Source organism: Littorina saxatilis, linkage group LG15 (genome assembly GCF_037325665.1).
Source record: "Littorina saxatilis isolate snail1 linkage group LG15, US_GU_Lsax_2.0, whole genome shotgun sequence".
In the NCBI taxonomy this organism is placed as follows: Eukaryota; Metazoa; Mollusca; class Gastropoda; order Littorinimorpha; family Littorinidae; genus Littorina; species Littorina saxatilis.
This window is the reverse complement of record NC_090259.1, coordinates 41138082-41163311: the sequence shown is the minus strand read 5'-3', so window position 1 is coordinate 41163311 and position 25230 is coordinate 41138082. Positions and strand designations below refer to the sequence as shown.

Here is a 25230-nt window from a genome sequence, read left to right as displayed (position 1 = left end):
AACATGCAGATATAAGGAAACGGAATGAATCTGTTCTCAAAGTCAAAATGATCACGATTTTTTCCTCAGATTCAAAACATGCACTGTCATGGTTTTGTCTGTACAATTTAGTAAGTCTTAAGTACTTTGCAACAACTTCCTTGAACGTGAAAGACAGTTTTTGAATGCTAGATCTGTATCGCGTTTCCCAGCTGAAAAAGTACCACACGATGTACTATAGTATACTATAGTAAACTATAGTAAATGTACCCTGTACTATAGTAAACTATAGTAAATGTACCATGTACTATAGTACATACTGTAGTACATGGTACTTTGTACTATAGTACTGTGTAGTAAATGTACCATGTACTATAGTACTTTGTGGTACAGTATAGTACTTTGTACTTTGTACTATGGTACTTTTTAGTGAATGTACCATGTACTACAGTAGTACTATAGTACCTAGTACTTTGTACTATGGTACTTTTTATTGAATGTACCATGTACTACAGTAGTACTATAGTACCTAGTACTTTGTACTATGGTACTTTTTTGTGATGTACCTTGTACTACAGTAGTACTATGGTACGAAGTACTTTGTACTATGGTACACTGTGGTACTTTGTACTATAGTACTACAGTACATAGTACTGCGGTACAGTATAGTAGTAATAGTATACATGCATTTTGTGTTTTTATTTTTATTGTTTTATTGATATAACTTATCAGCTAAGTATTACTTTTTTTGTTTAAATTTGATTAAAAAACATTGTTTTTAAAATTGTGTTTTATATCACCAGTTGTGCATGTAAACGTGTTGTGTGTGTTTTTACAAGGTAGTCATACATATAAGATTCATTATGTTTTGTGCGTGCGTGTGTGTGAATTAAGCCGTTTGTTGGAGATGACATGAGATATTTTCAAACTTGTTAACTGTGCATTTGCAAAATACACGTAGGAATACTTTGTGCTCACACACACACACACGCACGCACGCACACGCACATGCCGCACTCACGCCCACACGCATGCACACACACAAACCGCTGACTGATATTCGCTTACCGAAACACACACACACACACACACACACACACACACACACACATATACCCCCACACCCCCCCCCACACACACATCACCCATACACACACATACTGCGTAAACTCACACACACACTCACACACACACACACACACACACACACACACACACACACACACACACACACACACACACACACACACACACTTGTGTGCGTTGCATATCTATGCACATGCTAAAATGAACAGAGCAGTACCTAAAAGGAACTGTAACTCATAAAATTAAATAACTAGTAAAAACATTTAAGTTTTGGTTGAGTATATATATACATAAAATATTGGACTAGCAAAGTCATCAAACACAAGACCAAACAAAAACAAAAACAAACTGAGCCGGCTACTTTCGATACGAAGAAAGGGTTCGCATGCGAGAGTTATGTCCCTTAAAAATCGAAGAGGAGACCACTCCGAAGTAAATCAAGGGACAGCACTAGTAACTGATTTTCAACGAACGAACGAAGAAAGTGTTTGCACCAGGGAGATTGGAAAAAAGCGGGCTACAACATCACGAAAGGAACCCACCAAGAGAGTGTAACCATAATTCAGAGAGCAGAAGATGGATCTGGACTGAGAAGTAAGCCTTCAAGAGTTTTCCACGTAATCGTATCCAGATTCGCTCAGGAGTTATCGAGTGATTTGCAACTGTAACTGCCAAGTCATCGACTATCGAGTGAGGAGTACGTATAATTATTCTTTACTCCCACAACTCTTTTTCACTATCACTGTCACTACCCGTATCCGAATATTTTTGAGATTTGCAAAGTTTATACCATTGTGAGAATCTGAATCTGATACAATTACAGTGACCATTGGGCCGTCTGGTTGGTTTTTTTCTCTTTGAGTTTGAGTTTGATGTTTTTACTTATTTATTTGGTGTTTGACGTCGTTTTCAACCACGAAGGTTATATCGCGACGGGGAGAGGGGATAGAGCCACTTGTCAATTGTTTCTTGTTCACAAAAGCACAAATCAAAAATTTGCTCCAGGGGCTTGCAATGTAGTACAATTATATTACCTTACTGGGAGAATGCAAGTTTCCAGTACAATTTTACAAAGGACTTAACATTTCTTACATACTGCTTGACTAAAATCTTTACAAAAATTGACTATATTCTATACAAGAAACACTTAACAAGGGTAAAAGGAGAAACAGAATCCGTTAGTCGCCTCTTACGACATGCTGGGGAGCATCGGGTAAATTCTTCCCCCTAACCCGAGTTTTACTTGTTTGTTGATTCTATCTGGATCTGGCTGCCCCACATGGTGGTGTTCGTGGGGAGTACGTGACAGAGGCGGACTATTTCGTTAACTGTTTACTTGTAAATTCCCATTTTGAAAACATGTATACATGACTTTTTCAGATTAAAAATCTGTTGGCAATGTGGAAAAGAGGTTGAACTGGTAACAGGAACAGTGAGCTGGTTGATCAACTTGATGGCATGGCTGTACCAAATCATTCAATTGGAACGGAACCGACAAAAACACCAATGTTTCCATTCTTCTTTGTGCTGAAAGTTTACACTGACAGGGACAACAAGTAAGTGACATTTTAAACTCTTGTCTTAAATTACCCGTACCACTTGTATAACACACACACACACACACACACACACACACTGACACACACACACACATATTTAAACATCAAGTTTTTCTGTTCACTTTCAGTGATGGACGGCCTATCTGGTGGCCTGTAATTATTCCAGTGTCTTGGGGGCACAAGAGGCAAAACTGTTTGATGTTACTTTTTGTGTTTTTATTTCTGCATGCTTTATTTGGATTACTAGAAAACCTCTTTTTATTCCTTTGTGCAAATCTATTTGACCTTTATTCTTTTACTTTTAGTGAAAAACAAAACTGCCTGAGTTGGTGGGGAAGCTTCTGGACTCCAGGTCAAAAAAACAGTCGGCAGGGTGATGACAGATGGCTGTACCAATGAGTCATTCAGATAGAAAAGGAAGCAGACACCAAGGATTCCATTCTCTGTGCTGAAATTGTGAAAAGTTGTACTCTTTAACCAGTAAGTAAATTATTAACAACAAATTATAAAATTTCATTTCAAATTTAATGTAATTTGCAATTATATTGTACTAGCATAGCTGAATTTGGTATTTATGATCCACTTTTGTGTAATGTTTGCAACACACACACACATACATTCAAATATAAACTGCGTCTGAATCAGTGATGGACATTTCTTGTTTGATTCACTGTCTTGGAGTTTGATCAAATTTTCAAACACATTTTGCTTTTCTTGGGTGTGTGTTTGTTTTTGTTTAGCCCTTAATTGTGATGCACAGACAGACACACACACTTAAAGACACACTCCCTTTTAGGACCTTGCTTTTTTCATATTTTCTGTGAATAACCTTTGTGAATCATCAATCAACGGCCTTTTTAAGACACCCAGGGGTCCTTTTTAAGGCCTATTTTTCTCAGATATTTTGAGGTCTAACAAGGGGAGTTCCACTGTATGAGCAAGCCTTAGTTCTATGTTTAAGTATAACAATGGGTGAAGTGCATCTGACTTTATATTTGTCATATCATTTTAAAAGCCCTTAAAAAGTTTTGTTGATCATCATTATAAAAATACAGTCATGAAATTTCTGGCTGGATACTCAGTCCTCTCTTGTGTTACAGATGCTGTGAAGCGACAGGAGGTGCTCCTTCAGCAGATAAGGACAACAACAAAGAGTTTTGTATCACTTTATGGAACTTGTTATATCTTTCAGGGTCCTAAATGGAGGGTTTCACTGGAGCAGTGACTGTTGGACAACAAGTGCAGGGTGTGTTTGGACCTCCTGGATCAACATGTGTGCAGAACTGCTTAGGGCTTGAACTTCATGGGTGTGTGTAGGAAATTTCATATTAGATTTTGATATTAACATATTCCTGTGGTGCTATATAATTTAAATTATATGAGTAAATGAATATGTCTGTATGAATGTACGTATTTGCTGTGTCATTGTGGCATAGATATATAGACCTATAGCAATAACAAGACATACATGCTGTGAATGTATGCTTTTATGCTCTCCTTGTACAAATCTGAATTAACTGAAATTTTTCTTAATGGCCAAGCACAGCCAGCTCTTTTCGACCTTTACATAGGGCCACAGTCAGAGATTGTAGAGTACACAGAGACCATTCATACTTCTTTGCGCTAAGGTAGGACTGCAGGTTATGTTTTTATCACGGCTTTGTCAACATACTGTCATTTCTGTCCGGCTGACAGTGCTGCAAACATTCATTGGATTGAAAATGTGTTTGTTATTGTTTGTGAACATCCTTTTTTAAAAGACCTGGAAAAAAGCCCCAGAACAGATTATATAGTACATAATAATATGTAATTGAATTTAAATTTTCTTTTCAAATCAGTGTCTTTTTACAAACTAGCCTTTATTTTTGTGAGTTTAAGTCAGATATCAACACATACTGAATGCATAGTTCAGTCTTAGAGTGGGAGAATGTTTGAGGCATAAATTGCTTTTGACAACAACAAAAGTTCCCGGTTGAATCGAGAAGCTCCCCCAAAATAATTTTATTACACATGCCTAAAGCCAGCATAGTGCAAGCAGATTTATTTGTGTATGTGCTTGTATAACATGTACAAAGACAGATAATTTGTACAAGTGTTGGCTCTTCATTTTTAATTATTTTTTCAGGATCCTTGGGGGGTTCCACTGTATCTGTGACTTTAGGACAACATATCAAGTTCTGGTGGTTTTTTGACCTAATGGATCAACATATGTGCAGACCTGCTGAGTGCTTGAGGTAAATTGGTGCATTTAGATATATATTGTTTTGCCTACCTGAGAGATACCACCCATGTGTCATGATGTGATAAATGAACCATCTCTTCACAGGCGTGTCTATCATGTAAATGAGGTTGGTTCAAACAGCATGTCTGTCAGGGATGTCATTTTCCACTGCTTATGCAAAATCTCCGAGACAAACTTCATTCTCAAAACACTCGCGAGAAAATGGCAAGCCCAAACGTGTTACGAGAATGACTTTGCATCTGTGACTTTGTAATCATGAGCAGTGGAATATATAAGGTCCCTGCCAGACCAGCTTGCCATGACCTCAATGATATGCCCATATGTGCGTGTATGGTTTAGTTACTACATGGGTTATCTCTCCGGTACGTAGGAATTGAAAACAGAATACTTCATGGCTTGCTGTGTGGCACCAGATTTACACTTATTGCTTTTCAAATATTGAAATATTCACGACGGGCGCATTGTACACGCAAGCACAAGACCAAGTGCGCACGGAAAAGATCCTGTAAACCATGTGGGAGTTGGGTGGGTTATAGAAACACGAAAATACCCAGCATGCCTCCCCCGAAATTGGCGTATGCTGTCTGAATGGCGGCCATACACGTAAAAATCCACATGAGTGAACGTGGGAGTCTTAAGCCCATGAACGAAGAAACAGAAGAAGAAATAATATTCACTTTTACTTGTGTAAACCCAGTAATACACAGTAGGCTATGTAGTGTTCTCTATTTGTATCATTGAAACGCTTCTGTCCCGTCAATCACACTTTAAATTGCCTTATATTTTTGATGACATATGCCACCCCTTTGGTATTCCACTGATAATAGTTTAATGTTTTAGCTAAATAGTTTCAGCTAATCGCTATGGAGTATGCAAACACTGGAATTATATGCGATGAAACACTCAAGCTGCTTTCTCTTGCTTATAGCTGAGAGCAGCACTGTAGCTCAGTGACTGTCGGGTGGAGGATCCAATTCCTGCCTGTTTCCGACATAATGGATCAACATGAGTGCAGACCTGCTGAGCGCCTTATCTTCTTGGGTGTGTATAGATGTATACATTAAAGGCACAGTAAGCCTCCCGTAAACCATCACAGAGCTCCCCGAGCGTCTACATACAGTACAAGCATACTTCCATTTGAACGCTCACCGAACGGGAACATCCTGGCTGCTTTCTGTCGAGCGTGAAAAATTTTCAAAGAATTTATTTTCGTGGACTTGGTCCTCTACAACAATGGCGCCTCGTTTTGGTGCTGGACGGCTGTTATGAATATTCAATACCAGAAATCACGCCCGGACAGTAAGCCTCCCGTAAACCATCACAGATACTGTCAGGCTTTTACACACAGTACAAACACCCTTCCATTTGAACGCTCACCAAACGGGAATATCCTAGGTGCCCTACGTAAAGAGCGAGCAATTTTTAAAGAATTAATTTTGCCGATTGAACTCAGGTCAAAAATGAGTTACTTCCCTTCGGGTCTCATTCTATCGATGTAAACTGGCGATAGCCGTGGATCGATGATTATCAGAATGTTTTTGGACCGTGGTGCGTTTTTGCGCTAGACCTAACTTTTAAAATGTAAATAATAAATTGACAGCTTGTCACACAAACATTCTTTAATCATAAAAGAATTCTTTTTTCATCAATTCGAAGTTGTGAAAGTTTGAAAAAAGAAAAGCCCGGAAGCAGGGTCACGCAAGGGTCGTAGCAGACGGCGGTTTATGCATATATCACCGTTCCTCTCAACAGTCAAAAACCATCGCTAGAGTTTTTGTGAACCACAGCCGTTTGTTTCGTGCATAAAAACGTGCTATTGTAGATAAGCTCACATGGAGTCGCATTCAAATGACTAACTGACGACTACATTGTGAAAAAAGGGAAACTGGATCACACTGGTTCACGATGGCTCAGGGGTAAGATAAACCACGCAAAAATAAATTATTTGAAAATTGTTCGCTCTTTATGGAGGGCACCTAGGATGTTCTCAATCGGTGAGTGTTTAAATGAAAGGGTGTTTGTACTGTAGTCTGTGTGTAAAAGCCTGACCGTATCTGTGATGGTTTACGGGAGGCTTACTGTGCCTTCAATTGTATTCATAAATTCACACACACACACACACACACATACTGACAAAGACATTCATATTCATGCCTGCACACACGCAAGCACAAACATACACGCACCAGCACGTTTCAAACCCCCACCACCACCACCGTCTCAGTCGGAGCCTTTAGTCATCATAATACACACACAGACGGACACAACTTTTAAAAGTTAGATATATATGCACTAAAAGCCACGGCACTTTAAGTTAGGTTTCATTATCATTCTCTTAAAGTTTGGCCCTCTTTGCTTCAGTCTGCATGCTTTCTCATAGTCATACTGCTGTGTCATTGCAGGTTTCATTCCATGCTCTGGTGTGGGTGTCATAAGCAAGAGAGCCTCCTGTTCACTTCCAGCAGATGACTGCATGGTGAAGGACCTTGATACCACTTACAGACGTCAAAGCAGCTAGCTAGATGCCATTGGAGAACAACCAAAACTATTCAGCGGGTGCCATCGGCGAACATAAATACAAGTTACAGAACAGGAAAGCAGATATCACTGGCAAAGGGAACCGGACAGCAGCTACAATAAACTTAATCAGATGCCTGTAGCAAATAATCTGGACACCAATCACAAATCAAACAGATGTGGAGGACAGAGAACATTTCATGTGATTATTGCCACATATATAACCCTGTTTTGAAAAAAAGGGACATAACACCACACTATATACTTTCTGGTTGCATGCTGAAAACTCTCCATTGGACATTTAGTGAGTTTTGACTCACCAGGTCAGGAGAATGTCACTGATGGGGAGCATAATTAGGCTGACTTACAATGGGTAGACAGAATTGAACATTGTTGTTTTCTTGGATGGCTTTCGGGATAGACTTTACAAAGTTAACATACTGCTATGGTTTGATCAATTTCAAACATGACCACATTTGGCATTTTTTCAAAACCACATTTTTGACAAATATCAAGGATGTGTTGCGAAAGCATGTGTTCTTATTTTTCTGAAATGTTTTGAAAGCTAGATTTTTGATACTTTACAGGCTATTGAAGTTGGATGACCTGTAGATGTGACCCATGTAAAATTGACCCTCATAAACTTTTAAGTTCACAGAAATTAATAATAATAACAGAGAAATGGTATTATTTTGAATGTGTTTGAAGCAAGATCGTTGTAACTCAATAACCCCCCGCGGGTTAGGGGGAAGAATCTACCCGATGCTCCCCAGCATGTCGTAAGAGGCGACTAACGGATTCTGTTTCTCCTTTTACCCTTGTTAAGTGTTTCTTGTATAGAATATAGTCAATTTTTGTAAAGATTTTAGTCAAGCAGTATGTAAGACATGTTAAGTCCTTTGTACTGGAAACTTGCATTCTCCCAGTAAGGTCATATATTGTACTACGTTGCAAGCCCCTGAAGCAAATTTTTGATTAGTGCTTTTGTGAACAAGAAACAATTGACAAGTGGCTCTATCCCATCTCCCCCCTTTCCCCATCGCGATATAACCTTGAATGGTTGAAAACGACGTTAAACACCAAATAAAGAAAGAAAGTAACTCAATAACTTTATCTGTGTAAGGTCACACACATACAGGGTTAGATGACATCAAGTCAGCTTGATAGTTTGCATTATTCAAGTTCAGATTGGGGTAGAGTTCCGGTCAATAATAGGGACAATCATTGTCTCCTTTGATTGTTCACAGAGTTTTCATGTACTGATGTAGGCATGGTCACTTTCAAAGCTAATCATAGAAATTTAACTTGGCTGTAGGGGAGATAATTTTGAGAAAATATGTGTTGTGCTAAAGATGAATTCCCACAAAGAAGAGTGCTATGATAAATCTGTTTCGTGCATTTTATTATTACTTGTTCTGGTTAACAGGGTTATAAAAAAAATTGCATTAAAGCTGTTTCTGCATTGGGACATTTACCAAAAATCAACAGCTTGGTTACTCACTGTGCAAGATGGACACCTTATTTAAAATTATTATTTAATTGGGTCTTTTACATGTTAGTGGATATTTTAAAATGTTCTTACATAAGTTTGACTATTAATGCTCTGCCGAAAAATGAAAATAAAATTTAAAACATGTGATGAACCTTTACTTTCGTACCAAATGTGACAGATTGACTGCAGCGAGTGGCCTGATCGTGCACACACACATTCAATTCACACAAAACAATTGATTCAGCAAAAATTGGGGCCACATTTACATCCAGTGTAATTTTTAAGGCTATGGTACTTTTTCAAGAAAGTACTGCAGTATACTATAGTAAACTGTAGTAAAAGTACTATAGTACAAAATCTACAGCAAGAAAAGTACCACACTGTACTATAGTAAACTATAGTAAAAGTACTATAGTACAAATGTACCATGCCAAAAATACCACGCTGTACTATAGTAAACTATAGTAAAAGTACTATAGTACAAATGTACTCTACGAAAGTACCACGCTGTACTACACTTTACTCTAGTAAACTGTAGTACATGTACTCTAGTAAACTATAGTTTACTATAGTTTACTATAGTATACTATAGTACATTTTGGCAAAAAAGTGCTCAAAATACTATAGTACATTTAAATGTACTATAGTTTACTATAGTATACTATAGTACATGTACCACAATGTACTATAGTACACACTAATGTATTGTACTATAGTACTTTTTGTACTATAGTTTACTATAGTACTAGTACTATAGTAAACTATGGTAAACCATAGTACAATTCAATGTACTATAGTACTTGTACTATAGTAAACTATAGTATACCATAGTACAATTCAATGTACCATAGTACTTGTACTATAGTAAACTATAGTATACTATAGTACAAGTACTATGGTATACTATAGTACATAGTGTAGTACTTTTTTACTTGGGTTCATTCCAGACTCGATCCTCTCTTTGATTGTAGATCTACTGTTTGCTGTTTACGCACTATCATATGATTCGCTATGTAACGTTTGGTAAGCTTACCTTGCCACAGCTTTCTTGTCTTTGTTGGCATTTCTGGCTGTGTTGACCGTCAGAATTATTTTAAGAACCAGGCTGCTGCAGTCGACATGTTTCGCATATTGTAGGGTTACCATGCTGCATAGGTAAAGTGGCTTGTATAACCTGACTATTCTGTTTCAAAACACTGTTTATATTTGTGTAGGTTGTAGTCATCATAACTAATCGCATTTTGCCATTTGTTTCAGAAAGGAGGTTAACCTACAACAAGATCGACGCTATGTCAGATATATGCCTCAGCCACATGAAGACTTCCGAATTTAGATCTACTCGGCATGGTGACAAGTCTTGATGAAAAGTATAGGACTGAGGACAGCAGTGGAAAAAGTGCCCACATGGCAGGTACCTAACCTATTACCCTAGTCATTTTATCTGTTTGCCTTCTTTTGAAAATTATACATGGAGTTGATATGATGCGTTAGTTTTAACTGTGTGTGTGTGTGTGCGTGTGTGTGTGTGTGTGTGTGTGTGTGTGTGTGTGTGTGTGTGTGTGTTTGTGTGTGTGTGTTATGGAGTGAGTGAGTTTGTGTTATGTTACTGTTTGTTGATTTCTTACGGGAGCCTTGAAGGCTTCGCCTCTTGTTGATTTATGATAACTTTACATTCACGTTATCTCAGACGATGTTAATGCTAGAGCTTTGAATCTTTGAACATTTCAACACGGGGGATAACTGGCTATAAACTGGTAAGCTGGTGAACGCTGGTAAACACTCGATCCGGCATGCATTTTTCCGTTTTACCACAAAGTTATTGATTTCTGTCGGGATTAAAGGTGAGCTACTGCTTCTGCGATGACTAACTTTGTTTCGAAATGCACAATATCTTGAAGAAGGATTTGCGTTTTGGGACATTCTCAGATTACTGTCCCAGAGGGGGGTGACCTACTTCATGAAAGGAATACAACCATCATTTTCCATCAAATCAACTATATGCTGTATTTGTATTGTGTATCAGGGAATACATTTATATGTTTTCAAACCAAATTTGACTACGCTTTCTTTGCTAATTTTGTTTGACATTTTAGTTTGCTAAAAATCGGCTGATTGAAGCCGCCATTATGTGACATTCCTCTCTTGACGAAAAACAGACGTTTAATTGCCAGTAAACTAAGAGTGAAGAGGGCAAACAAAGTGTACAGGTACAGAGATTATGTGCATGTTTATGACCACAAAATTCGTTTTAACAAAAAATCGTTGTTTTGACCGGGCTCAAAATGCTGTTCGGTCGAGGCATCGTGTCAGGAATTACCCGGCACAGATAACCACTCATGGGCACACAATAACAATGTGTTGGATCTACCTTGCAGGGACACTTTATTTTTACACATTACTGCTACTCAAACACAGCTTTAGTTACTAAATATATAGTTTTGTTTGCCGGTAATTGTAACATGAATCTCAGAGGAGGTCGTGGTGTCAGACATTTTAACCTCGACCGAACAAGACGTTTTTGCATTTAATTGAATAATGAACAATATTTTTTTTAAACTATTTGAACACAATTTCTTCCTGTCATGAGTCTGGAACCAGTAATGCTTACAGCAGCAGAAATGGTTTGTTATTGAGCGTGAGACTTGCAATTTTACTTCCGTGTCTGTCAAATTGTCAATACCTCGACCGAACATAGTTTTGGACGGTTACGTACTTTGCCGCTCCATATATTGGAAACCAACAAGTTTCTTTGAGCTTTTTGTCCACTTATAGTTGTATCACACCCTATTATATTGCACATAAAGTTTTCAACGATTTTCTTTGAACTTTATTGTTCAATGACTATGTGATAATGTCACGCTTTTGGACCATGACTCTGAGAATGACCCTTTTCCCGAATTTAAATGTTAAAACCAGAAATCGTGGTGACGAAACCCCGGAGATGGCTGCTGGGTGGTGGGTTTCAAATGTACAAATGCGCTTGTTTTTACCAAAGCAGCTCGTATTTAGCTTAGGTACGGGAGTCTTAGTGACGAAGGAGTCATACTTGATGCAAGAAGTGCTACTGTCGGGTTGGAATCATTCGTTATAGCGTGCTGGCGAGAGGCGGACAAATATGCGAGATGATCGTACACCGAGTTGCCGACTGTCGCGAATGGGGCAGCAGACGCAAAATCCGGTTTGATGCATAATATTCTGTTAAACCAGAAATTCGAACCTTCTCTCTCTCCCTTTCTGTCTGTGTGTGTGTGTGTGTGTGTGTGTGTGTGTGTGTGTGTGTGTGTGTGTGTGTGTGTGTGCGTGTGTGTGTGTGTGCGTGTGTGCGTGTGTGTGTGTGTGTGTGTATGTGTGTGTGTCTCTCTCTCTCTCTCTCTCTCTTCTTTTCTCTCTCTCTCTGTCTCTCTGTCTCTCTGTCTCTCTCTCTCTCTCTCTCTCTCTCTCTCTCTCTCTCTCTCTCTCTCTCTCTCTCTCTCTTTCTCAGCAGTCTCTCCCTGTTCCGTCATTGAATAGTCGATCATTGGTTTTTATCCGCAGCATAATGTTTACATGCTTTTCTGCGGCATTATTGGGAATAACTTTTTCTTTGGAATAATCTTTGACAGTTTTTGTGCAGAAAAACTAACGATCTTGTAAAGTAGCGTCTGTAACCCCCCCTCCGCCCGGGATATAAACACTTGTTCAACAGTGGACCAATCAGAAGTTCACAATGGCGGCTGAGCGAAATTATTTTTGAAGCAAATCGAATACGTAGTGGACTACCGCGGCAAATGTGATAATGCTGCCGACAGGTGAGTGTGTTACCAGCGTAATTTTGCAACTTTGAACATCCAGCAACGAAGTCATTCGGTGCTCAGTGTTTTCTCGGTAATTTTGGACGAGTACATCTCTCAACAGAGAAAGAACTCACGTGATAATGAGCAAGTACACAATGCTGCGGAAACAGAGACTACCTATTCTTATTGGATTATGACTTTATTCAGTTATTCTGTGGAAAAACAGAAATGTTGCAGCAAAAACGGTATTTCTGCAGCATTTCTGCTTAATGTCATCATCCTCCGAAGCATCTTTTTTTCCTCAGCAAAACATTTTACTGCAGTAAAACTGAAATACAGAATGCTGCGGTAAAACGGTGCTGTTGTTTTACTGCAGAAAAAAATTCTTACATTTTTTCCGCAGCATTTTGTACTTGCTCATTATAATATTGGATCACGTGAGTTCCCCCTATTTTGAGAGATTGACCCGTCCAAAACTATCCAGAAAACACTGAGCGCAGAATGACTTTGTTGCCTGAATAAAGTCATAATCCGCTAAAGACAACTACCTCCTAACCATGTGCCTCCTTTCCCCCTCAAAGTATTGTTCTATGCTGGCTGGCTAACGGATGACAGCCACTCCAAATCAATATTATATTGAAGGTTAGTGGGGGGGGGGGGGGTAGCAAAGACCGACTATTCAGTGACCGAACAGAGAGAGACTGCTGAGAGAGAGAGAGAGAGAGAGAGAGAGAGAGAAAGAGGAAGTGAGAAAGAGGAAGGGAGAGAGATTGAGAGTGTTTGAATGTCTAGTTTAACAGACTAATATGCATGAAACCGGATTTTGCATCTGCTGCCCTATTCGCGACAGTTGGCAACCCAGTGTACGATCATCTTCCATATTTGACCGCCTCTCGCCTGCACGCTCTAACGAATGATTCCAACCCGACACAATACCTTTGAAACCCACCGACTAGCCATTTTCGGGGCTTCGTCACAACGATTTCTGGTTTTAACATTTAAATTCGAGAAAACGCAAATCCTTCTTCAACATATAATGCATTTCGAAACGAAGTTAGTCATCACAGAAGCAGTAGCTCACCTTTATTCCAGACAGAGACAACTTTGTGGTAAAACGGGAAAATGCAGGCCGAAGCGATTGTTTACCAGCGTTCACCAGCTTACCAGTTTATAGCCGGTTTTTCACCGTGTTCAAGGGTTTGATAATCTACCGACATGACCCTAGTTTGGTTGACTCCGACCCTGGTGTCACAACAGGGTCATTTTCGTAAAAGCTTTACATTGAGGTTTTGTCCGTTATTTTGGGACCAAAAGCGTCCAAATGTCATACCATTGTAGGTGTTGTTAATCAGCTGACATGGCGTGTTTTCATTAAATTTCAGAGTCACAGCATGAACATGTTTGCTGTGGCCGAGGTCTTGTCGGCTACGTAGCGGCTTTACGCATATGCGCAGAGCCTACGGACACCGTAAGATGAAAACGTGGTGGTCATGACGCGAGCGTAGCGAAACTTGCGCCGCTACGTTCACCGTAAAGTTACGACAGCTCCCCCCCTGTCGTAAACCTTTGCGCAGCACGCGTGTGGCGAAAAAACATGGCGGGCAGCACGTTATTTTTTCGGATGCTTTTGCGGCAGAACTTCAGCCGTCAACGGACGTTGCTGAACAGATCCTCATTGCTTTGCTTCTTTTTTTCTTGCAAGGTGTGGATTTCAACTTCACTAAAATGTCCGCCGCAGTGCTTTGGTGCTCCAGCTTCGTCAACGTACGTGATAAAGAACAAAACAAATACTATATTACGTAATCAAACACAACAGCATGACGTAAAGTACACAAAAAGAAAGAATTCTCCGTATCGCCGAGACTAATAGACTTCCTTGAGGCTTTTGACGTCACTAGTTAGACGCGACTTCATGGGATATACCCCTTCACTAAAAATAGTACAACTTTGCGCACAGCGTTAGCTCCTTACGTATTTCGTTACTCCGCAAACGACTAAGCAAGCGTCGTGACCACCAAGTTACGCATTTGCGGAGCTACGGAATATGTAGGCTTTACGTGTTCGTAACTCCATGCGTAACCTAACTTATTTGCGCTACCGACAAGACCTCGGCCACTGGAGAAGATTTTCACTCCTGAATTATCCACTGAGCTATCAAAAAACTAAGTCTTGAGGTCATCAAGCTATGATGTCATTGTTTAATTTGGTCACAGCTTAGTGCATCAAAGTGCCAGAAGTGAGGTCACTCAAGTGTCTGAGTATAAATATTATGTCTGGGCTAGCCAAAACTCAATTTGGTAAAGAAAATGAGTAATTATTATGATTCTTGTTTTTTGGCTCACGTAAGTGTAGCCTATGCGATCGTAACTTTGTCTGTCTGTGCGTTTGTGCGTGTGTGTGTGTGTTTGTTTGTGCGTGTGTATGTCTGTGGTAGAAACTTTAACATTTCGTCATTTGAAGACGTCACATTATGACGTAAGAGGGTTAGACGTCACGCGAAGGAATTACTGAAAGTCTCGGTCATTGTTATTTTGAGCGGGCCGAGACTAGTTGGCAGTCGTGTCCCTGTAAGTAGGCTACATGCAGACAGACAGATCTAGATCTAGTGTCTCGCTTTCTTGCACAGTGTCACCTATGCTTACTGTGTGTGTGTGTATGTGTGTATGTGTGACGGAGTGATTGAGTTTGTGTTACTGTTTGTCGATTTCTTACGTGAGCCTTGAAGGCTTCGCCTCTTGTTTTCTAAAAATGTCCTTACAACAACAACAAAAATGGTGGATGTTGAGTGTGTCAGGCTAGTGATGGTGGTGGGAAGGAGGTTAGCAGTTTTGAAAGTATAAGTATGGGAAATATTCTTCGGGTTGAATAACCAAATGGATTGTCACAGGTCACATAACGATCAACTTTGTGCCAATCAGTCGGATGTGAAAGTTCTCTTGAACATTATTATATGAAGCTGGAACAGCTTTTTTTTGGGGGGGGGAGGGGGGGGGGGGGCAGGGTCATAGGTAGTCGAATCCTCCTTTTAAGACCTGCAAAACCCTAATGAACTTGACAAAGGAGAGTTGTATAAAGCATTTGAGTTTGCTTTTCTTGTCTTATGTGGCAATGATTGTATAAGATGCGTTTGAATCGCACCTACTATAGATCATTGTGGCACCTTGGTCTTTGTTTTTCCGATCTGTGTTCAAAACTGACCATTCAGTGACTTTTATTTGTCGCTAAATTGTTTCAATCATTCAATCAATCAATATGAGGCTTATATTGCGCGTATTCCGTGGGTACAGTTCTAAGCACAGGGATTTTTTTTATGCAATTTATATCGCGCACATATTCAAGGCGCAGGGATTTATTTATGCCGTGTGAGATGGAATTTTTTTACACAATACATCACGCATTCAACATCGGCCAGCAGATCGCAGCCATTTCGGCGCATATCCTACTTTTCACGGCCTATTATTCCAAGTCACACGGGTATTTTGGTGGACATTTTTATCTATGCCTATACAATTTTGCCAGGAAAGACCCTTTTGTCAATCGTGGGATCTTTAACGTGCACACCCCAGTGTAGTGTACACGGAGGGACCTCGGTTTTTCGTCTCATCCGAAAGACTAGCACTTGAACCCACCACCTAGGTTAGGAAAGGGGGGAGAAAATTGCCAACGCCCTGACCCAGGGTCGAACTCGCAACATCTCGCTTCCGAGCGCAAGTGCGTTACCACTCGGCCACCCAGTCCTGACACGAGTACCTTCAATATTTTTCTAATGAAACTTTTTTTCCCGGCGGGCCTGATAATAAAATCTTGATACGAATCAAGCTTTTCTTAACGTAAAGCCCAAGGCGCTAGTCGGTCACCAGGCCACCATTTTTTCATGAAATAGACCCATTACGGTTTTCGTGGGTTGTGAAAGAATTGCTTTTCCTTGGGAACATTGAGGCAAGCTACACATGACATCGTAGGCCAATCACTAGCAAGAGGTGTGTGTCCACACGTCGCTCGACCTGTGCCCTGAGCGACGCAGTCACAGCTTTGACGTTTATGCACGTTTTTGAATAATAATTTTGTTTAAGGTGGAGATTAAGCCAATTAATACCCACAAAAATCACAGTTTTCAATTGCTTTGTACGTCTTTGTTTCTTGACCAGTACTCTTGATTTTGGTACCGTTGTGTTCCTAAGACTATGCACTTTCATTTAACATAAGGCTCACTGTGTATAACTGGATCAAACACGTGATAACCGCTAATGATTACAGTAATTAGTGTTTTTCCCGATTAAGGTACATACAGCGACTAATTGGAACTTGGCAGTGTGGAGGGTATCACCGCAACAGTTGGACTATATCCTTATGTACCCGTCTACGTATGTTTGGTTTTAATTATTTGCAAGAGGATGCAGATAGGAAAATATGAAATGCAAATGGCCGCCATAATTATTAGTTTGTCGATATCTACTTCCTCTAGCAGATAATCAAAACCGAACATACGTAGACGGGTACATAAGGATGAAGACGAACTGTTGCGGTGATACTATTCTCACTGCCAGGTTCCAATTAGTCGCTGTATGTACCTTAATCGGAACAAACTAATTACTTTATTCATTAGCGGTTATCACGTGTTTGATCCAGTTATACACAGTGAGCCTTATGTCAAAGGAAAGTACAGAGTCTTAGGAACACAACGGTACCAAAATCAAGAGTACTGGTCAAGAAACAAAGACGCTCGAAGCAATTGAAAACTGTGACTTTTGTAGGTATTAATTGGTTTAATCTCCACCTTAAAGCGTTTTATTTAGTGGACAGTACACAGGGTTCCCCACCAACGCTTTACTTTCATAGCGTTGTTAGCGCCAATGACTTGTAGCTCTGGGTGTGTTCACTTCCATAGGGTTGTTAGCGTCAGTGATTTGTATCTATGTGTGTGTTAACTTCCATAGCGTTGTAAGCGCCGGTGACTTGTAGCACTAGGGGTGTTTACTTGTAGCTCTGGGTGTGTTCACTTCCATAGCGTTGTTAGTGCCAGTGACTTGTAGCTCTGGGTGCGTTCACTTCCATAGCATTGTTAAACCCCCATTCCACACATCCGTTCTAGCTTCCGCTCCCAGCCGTCCTGAGGACGGCTGCCACTACGAAAAAAAACCGGTCGTTTTTGGCATCTTTGCGCATCGTCTGATTGTAGTGGCAACCGTTCTCAGGACGGCTTGGAACGGAAGCTAGAACGGATATGTGGAATGGGGGTATCACAACGCAGCGTGTGAGAGCGCTAGTGCTGTGGTAGCCGCTCACTTGCGATGCGTTAGCGTTGCGTTACCATTGCGTTAAGTTCCATTAACGATCCATGAGTTCCGCTACCGATGTGTTACGGTTCCATTACCGTTCATTTGGAACGGGCGAGGAATGGCTAACATTTTGAACATGCAGCCCGAACTCACCCGTCCCAACCGTTCCTACCGTTCAAAGGAGTTCCGTTAACGTCCATTGGGGTTTCATTAAGGTCTCCTCCCGATCCCTCCCATTCCCGTTCCGTTCCTTGGTCGATACGGGAACGGGACCTAGAACGGATGTATGGAATGGGGCTATTAGGGCCAGTGACTTGTAGCTTTGTACGTGTGTTTCAGGAACCGCTTTCAACGGGAAGTGCAGTCCGTTCGGCAGCGACTGTGCGAGCGGCACTTTCTGTGACTCGCTCTGTAAATGCAGTGAGTTATCGTCCTTGTCAGACTGCTCGGGGGAAATAACCAGTGGACACACGCTCTTGACGCTACAGTTAACAAACCCTTCCGACCCATGTTCTTCTCAAAGACAAATCATTGGGCGGACGTTGTATACACGGCGTTTCTTCTTTAAAATTATGCAGATCTCAGTTCATTGTTTTACCGTAGCGTCAAAGGAGTGTCACTACTGGTAGTGTCCGCTGAGCTCTGTGGTACTTTCTACAATGACGGTCCCCTATTGTGGAAAGAAAATGCAACATCTCGAAATCCGATTTTGCTGTGGACATTCTGAGTCAAAGTTTCAAAAGACTAGGGTCAGAAACAGTTTTTACTCGTTTTTGACTAACCTGAGCAATGGGTGAGTATTTAGTATTCATGCATCCGTGTCCGTCTGTATAGATGGACGGGTCGGCCGGCCGCCCATACAGAAGGAACACGGGTGAATACTAAGACTCATCCGACCGTGGACAAAATACTTAACGTTGAGATTATCTCGGATGTTTTTCAAGCTGGACCTTTAAAACTTTTAGGTTTTGAGAATCTCACAAAGTGACCCCTTTTTGGTTGTCCATCGTTAAATATGGGATCTCAGGGGGTCATGGTCGATTGATAATAACATAACATTGACGTTATCTCTAGCGTCTTTGAAGCTAGAGTTATGAAACTTTGAACACTTCAAAAGTTTGATCATCTGCCGACATGACCCTTGTTTGGTAAACCCTCTTCAGATTTGGGGGTCTCAGCTGGGTCATGTTCGTAAACACTTCACGTTGAGGTTTTCTCTGTTATTTTGGGAGCATACGCCTCCACATTTCAGCAGACATCACCAAAAATGAGCCTTTCGTCAAATTTCAGCGTCACAGCATGAAAATATTTGTTGGAACAAATGTTCACCACTGAAAATATCCACTGAGTTGACCTCCTCAAACTATGATTGTTTGATTTGGTCACAGCTTAGTTTCTGTTATGATGTCTATGTATTAATAATGAGGTCATGCAAGTGTCTGAGTACATATGCTTTGTCTTGGCCAGCCAAAATTTAATTTGGTCATAAAAATTATGGTTCTTGTAAAACATCTCTTTTTTTTTTTAATGTAGAGGGTGTTGATTTTGAGGCTAGTGATGGTGGTGGGAAGGGGGTCGGGGTGCTGCAAGTTTGTATATGTGAACAGCTCAGATCATGGGTAATTTTAACACCTTCACATTTAAATGCTTATTTTATAGCCATCCATTGAATTGAGAAGAAAACAAAGCATACTAAACTGCTAAGCATGAATCAAACAATAAGAAAAGGGGATAAATTATGGCTTCACCTTGCGATGTTTCATTTCAAACATGGTAACATTTTTAAAGGGGTTTCTTTCTTAGATTTTTGTTTGCCCTCTGTCTGTCTCTCTATGTCTCCGTCTGTCTGACTGATTCAATTAAATGTGTAATTACTTAGTTTTGCAAAAGTCAAACTAAGTATGATATACCTAATTGATTCAGGTCTCTAAATTCTTATTGTAAAATTGTGAGTTTTATTCAAAACAAATTTAATTGGTGTTTTAAACTCAATAATGGGGCATGCTGTGATGAGTAGAAGAATGTGTGTTTACGAGCAGAAAAAGCCCATCAAAGTCGAGAATCGTGTTTTTCTTTTTCTATTTTCTACGTATTTTCACCTTGTAGCTTCATACAGACACTAAGCAACAGTGTAGTACCACTTCCAGTGCAATATCTTGTACTTTAATTTTGACCATCTGTGTAACACTTTATTGACCCATGATCTGAGCTGTTCACATATGTGGGATATTCTCAGGGTTCAATCACTGAATGGATTGATACTGGTTGCCGTAGGATCAATTTCGTGTCAATCAGTCAGACGTGAATGTTCTCTTGAACATTATTGTATGAAGCTGGAACAACTTTTTTTTTTTTGGGGGGGGGGGAGGGGGTGGGGGACACACTTTCTCAGCCCAGCAGTGCAGGTCAGAATTCGGTTCATGGCCTAGCTGACTCAGCTGACCAAGCTTTTCCTGCCAGTGTGCCCGCACTGACTCTAGTTACCAGGGCAATGGAAATCCAAAATGGAAGCCAGCAGAGTCTCATTATCTCTGGCAAGTGCTATTTCTAGATTTACAACTAATTCCCTTCACACTTTCTTGCACCAGTCTGTCAGCCAGGCAATTAGCTAGCTGTGTGTCCAGCCAGGGATGTTTATCACCACTGTAATTGATAGTAGGCAGCTTCAAGTGAAACTGGCCGCTTGGCACTAAGCAGGAAATGGACTCCAGATTTTTAAACAAATTCCCCCATATCTCAGTCCCCCCGAATCCTGTAACTTTACCGGTACTTAGACCTGTTAGCATAGATGCTATGCTGCTGGTTGCAATAAACAGATGTATTGAAGCAAGACTTGCCTGGGAGAAAAAATGGGTAAGGGGGGGGGGGGGGGGGGTTCATGGGTTTAGTCAGTACTTTGGGACGAGTGTCTACTCCCACTCACTGTGCTCTCTGTTCGGTGGAAAGCAAGCACTACTGAGCTGAAATGAATATGTGCCTTATCTAAAGAAAAGTGTATGTGTCGGTATCTATGCTGTTTAATGTTGTTGTTTTTGTTTGGACTGTGCTCATTTTGATGCCGTCAAAATGAATTGTGAAAGTTCAGGACATGACATCAGGGCCCGCATGCATAAGGAGGAAGTGAGAAACCCTGGAAGTGGAGGCCTATTTGGGAAGTGGGAACTCCCGAAGTTCACTTCCGAACTGTTCACTATGCATGAACGCCGTAGTGGTGACTTCGAGAGTATTCGGTCAAGTCGCGAAAATTGGGGGAATCCCAACTAGTGCGCATGCGTTTGTTAACGGTAAGCTTGGCGACCAGAAGAAACAAATCTCATCGCGAGTTCAAAAAGGCGAACGTTGAGCGTGCTGTAGTACTAACAGCGTGATTGTTGTTGTTTTCTGACTGGTTAAACGAAAGGGTGGGTTCAAAGCTGTGATGATCCCTGCGCCTTGAGTCCGAGTCTGGAGATACGCGCGCGATATTAGACTTCATAAATCAAATCTTGGAATCGAATGACTGCCTATGACAATGACTTTGTTGGCCTGAATGTTAGGGAGAAAAATAAATGATTATGTTGAACTTTTTTTTTAATGATTGTATATCGGTAAAACTGTTTTGGACAAACATAGATTGGTCATAGGGAAAATGTGGGTTACTGGTAAAGTTCAAAAGGCAGAACATTGTGTTGGAGTATCAAGATATAACGTGTAGTAGACCGAAAATAATTAAGTTGAGTGACTTTTACATTATTAATTGGGAAAATGTGTGGCAAGTAGTTTAGAAAAGACAATATTGTTCATCGGTGTTTTAATTTGTTTTCCCTTTTTAATTCTGATTACGTTGACGATGTATGTTTATGTACAGTTGAAAATCAAGATTGGATTTTTTTTTAAAGCATAGGAAGGTTTCTTTACGCAAGTTAAAAAAAAATGAACACAGAGGCAAAAACCGGTTTGTTGCATCCTGAATGGAATTGAGGCCTAAAAAGAAAAAGATAAATACAAAAATATACATATACAAATATATTGCTCCCGGCAGCACTTGAACCCAGAATGTCGGAACTGTTTATCACGACACAACACAGTTGACATTTGTGTGTAAAATATCAAAAATGTGTGGTGTGTAATCTCCGAATCAGTTCGTTATCTGCGTTTCGATGGTAATTCAGTCAGAGTGGAGTTACTCTGAATCGAAGGCGATGGTAACCTGCGTTGCATGTGCGACGGCGTGAACAAACAGGAAGTAAATTTCAATGATTCTGGCTCAGTCTTGTAGGTCTGTTATGCAGTGTTTTGGTAGTGTATCTGCTTTTCTACTATGAAGCTCATTTGGAGTGATACGCTCATCGAAGTGGGGTACCCTATGTGTGACATCAGCCGTATGCAGATTACGCCTCAGAACACTCTCGCATTTCACAAAGACAACAATAATTTGCAACATTTCAAGAACTGCGTCAGTTTTATTAGATACTATTTAAACAAAAACAGCACAGACACGACTATTATCAACAACACAGAACGGGAGGTAAGTCGGCAAAAATACTCCTAATGTGCGTTCCCGTTTTTGGTCGCCATTTTTGCTAGCATTTTCACAGTAAATCTTAACATTTCCATATCTATTGAATGATTGTGGTATTTTCTTTGATTGTGGCAATTCTCCTATCTCTCTGGCATGTACTGGGTTCTTTGTGACCAGTTTCTCCCCTAGACTGTATTGAAAAATGCGTCCGTGCGAGCTGATCCCCACTTGTGACCAGTAGCAAAGAACAACTCCTATATAAAGTTGAAAGTCAAGATTGGATTTTGTTTAGCCTACGTGCGTGTGTGTGTGTTAATTGGTGCGGGGGTATACACACACACAAACACACACACACACACACCGTCGCACACGCACACACACACGCACGCACACACACACACACACACACACATACACACACACACGCGCACGAGAGCAAACGATTGAAGGAACAGACGCACAATTATACCCGCACGCACGCACACACAGGCAGACAGGCACTCGCACAAATACTGCCGAGAAGAACGGGTTCATGTACATTATGTATAATTACAGTACGACGCAAAATAGATTGTTTGACTGAAAAAAGACAACTTCATGCTTGCCCTCTCCCACTTTAAAAGTGTAAAACAAGATATAACTATGTATTCTAAAATCCATCGGATATCACGAGCAGTGGATTATCACAATGGAGTGCAGGTGTATTGGATTAGCAGTTATTCATTCTGCTTTCTGGTGCAAAGGTAAGGCTTGCTTCATTCATTCTGCTTGCTGCACTGTGTTTAGCATGCTTTTTGCATCTAAAACAAAACTGTATCATGTCTGTAGTAACAGTGTGTAAGCCGCTATTTTTAAATAATGACAAGCTTCTGTACTAACACTTTCAAAACACACCAAAGCAACTCAATCAGTAAGTACTGATAACTACTACTTACCAAATTCAAATGGGATTACTATTGTATTGTATGCAGTGGAATAGTCATTTTAAGACCTAAACAAATCTGAGAAAATCATGACTGCGAAAAGTAGTCTTAAAATGGGGGTGAACTTTCAGAGTTTATGAATAGAAAATCTGAGAAAACTTGGTCTTAAACGGGCGGAAGGTCTGATCGGGGGATGGGGGTCTTTAATGAGAGGGAGCTTCTCATGGGTAGCATGGTTGGGGTAGGGGGTTGGGAAGGGAGGGAGCTTCTCATGGGTAGCATGGTTGGGGTAGGGGGTTGGGAAGGGAGGGAGCTTCTCATGGGTAGCATGGTTGGGGTAGGGGTTTGGGAAGGGAGGGAGCTTCTCATGGGTAGCATGGTTGGGGTAGGGGTTTGGGAAGGGAGGGAGCTTCTCATGGGTAGCATGGTTGGGGTAGGGGTTTGGGAAGGGAGGGAGCTTCTCATGGGTAGCATGGTTGGGGTAGGGGTTTGGGAAGGGAGGGAGCTTCTCATGGGTAGCATGGTTGGGGTAGGGGGTTGGGAAGGGAGGGAGCTTCTCATGGGTAGCATGGTTGGGTAGGGGTTTGGGAAGGGAGGGAGCTTCTCATGGGTAGCATGGTTGGGGTAGGGGGTTGGGAAGGGAGGGAGCTTCTCATGGGTAGCATGGTTGGGGTAGGGGGTTGGGAAGGGAGGGAGCTTCTCATGGGTAGCATGGTTGGGGTAGGGGTTTGGGAAGGGAGGGAGCTTCTCATGGGTAGCATGGTTGGGGTAGGGGGTTGGGAAGGGAGGGAGCTTCTCATGGGTAGCATGGTTGGGGTAGGGGGTTGGGAAGGGAGGGAGCTTCTCATGGGTAGCATGGTTGGGGTAGGGGGTTGGGAAGGGAGGGAGCTTCTCATGGGTAGCATGGTTGGGGTAGGGGGTTGGGAAGGGAGGGAGCTTCTCATGGGTAGCATGGTTGGGGTAGGGGGATAGGAAGGGAGGGAGTCTTCTGTCGGGCGACGAGGGGGGAGGTACGTCTTCATGGGGAGGGAGTACGTGGGAAATGACGAAGGAGAGTCGTGTTAGCATTTGATTGTTTTGTTTAACTGAACTCGACCCGATCCTGATCTTGAAACTCGCGGGTCAACCTGACTTGCGTCATGTCTGGATGTCACCAGACGCCAGAAGTATGTGAATGCTCCAACTTCTTCAGCATTCGAGAAAATGTTTTTTGTGTGTCTATGAGTCATTATGGTTTTGACAGGATCATTTTTAATTTAATCACGTGGTTAGCAGATGTGACGTAGTGTGTGTGAAGTGTTGTGAGCAGGGTACAGTAAGGCACACCAGCTTAACGTCACAGAACAGTGTGAGGTAATGTGTGTGACGTGTTGTGTGCAGGTTATGGTAAAGCCCATGTGTGTAACAACACGGAACAGTGTGACATAATGTGTGTTACGTGTCGTGTGCAGGGTATGGTAAAGCCCATGTGTGTAACAACACGGAACAGTGTGACGTAATGTGTGTGACGTGTTGTGTGCAGGGTAGCCTATGGTAAAGCCCATGTGTGTAACAACACGGAACAGTGTGACATAATGTGTGTTACGTGTCGTGTGCAGGGTATGGTAAAGCCCATGTGTGTAACAACACGGAACAGTGTGACATAATGTGTGTTACGTGTCGTGTGCAGGGTATGGTAAAGCCCATGTGTGTAACAACACGGAACAGTGTGACGTAATGTGTGTTACGTGTCGTGTGCAGGGTATGGTAAAGCCCATGTATGTAACAACACGGAACAGTGTGACGTAATGTGTGTTACGTGTCGTGTGCAGGTTATGGTAAAGCCCATGTGTGTAACAACACGGAACAGTGTGACGTAATATGTGTTACGTGTCGTGTG

General features: G+C 41.2%; 1 protein-coding gene and 1 long non-coding RNA gene across 4 annotated transcripts in view; both read left to right on the top strand.

Annotated features, from left to right (window-relative positions):
• The window catches only part of LOC138949331 (uncharacterized), a 617348-nt gene that overhangs the window by 575922 nt on the left and 16196 nt on the right, over positions 1-25230 (top strand). For all 3 annotated transcript variants that reach the window (XM_070321116.1, XM_070321117.1, XM_070321115.1), the window contains one exon: positions 18267-18347. In XM_070321116.1, the coding sequence (XP_070177217.1) occupies positions 18267-18347 (81 nt within the window). The remainder of the gene's footprint in view (positions 1-18266; positions 18348-25230) is intronic.
• Positions 1225-9020, top strand: LOC138949343 (uncharacterized). Its single transcript, XR_011450242.1, has 7 exons — positions 1225-1762; positions 2446-2621; positions 2930-3104; positions 3817-3931; positions 4750-4858; positions 5795-5907; positions 7269-9020. It is a non-coding gene; the product is annotated as an uncharacterized lncRNA (long non-coding RNA).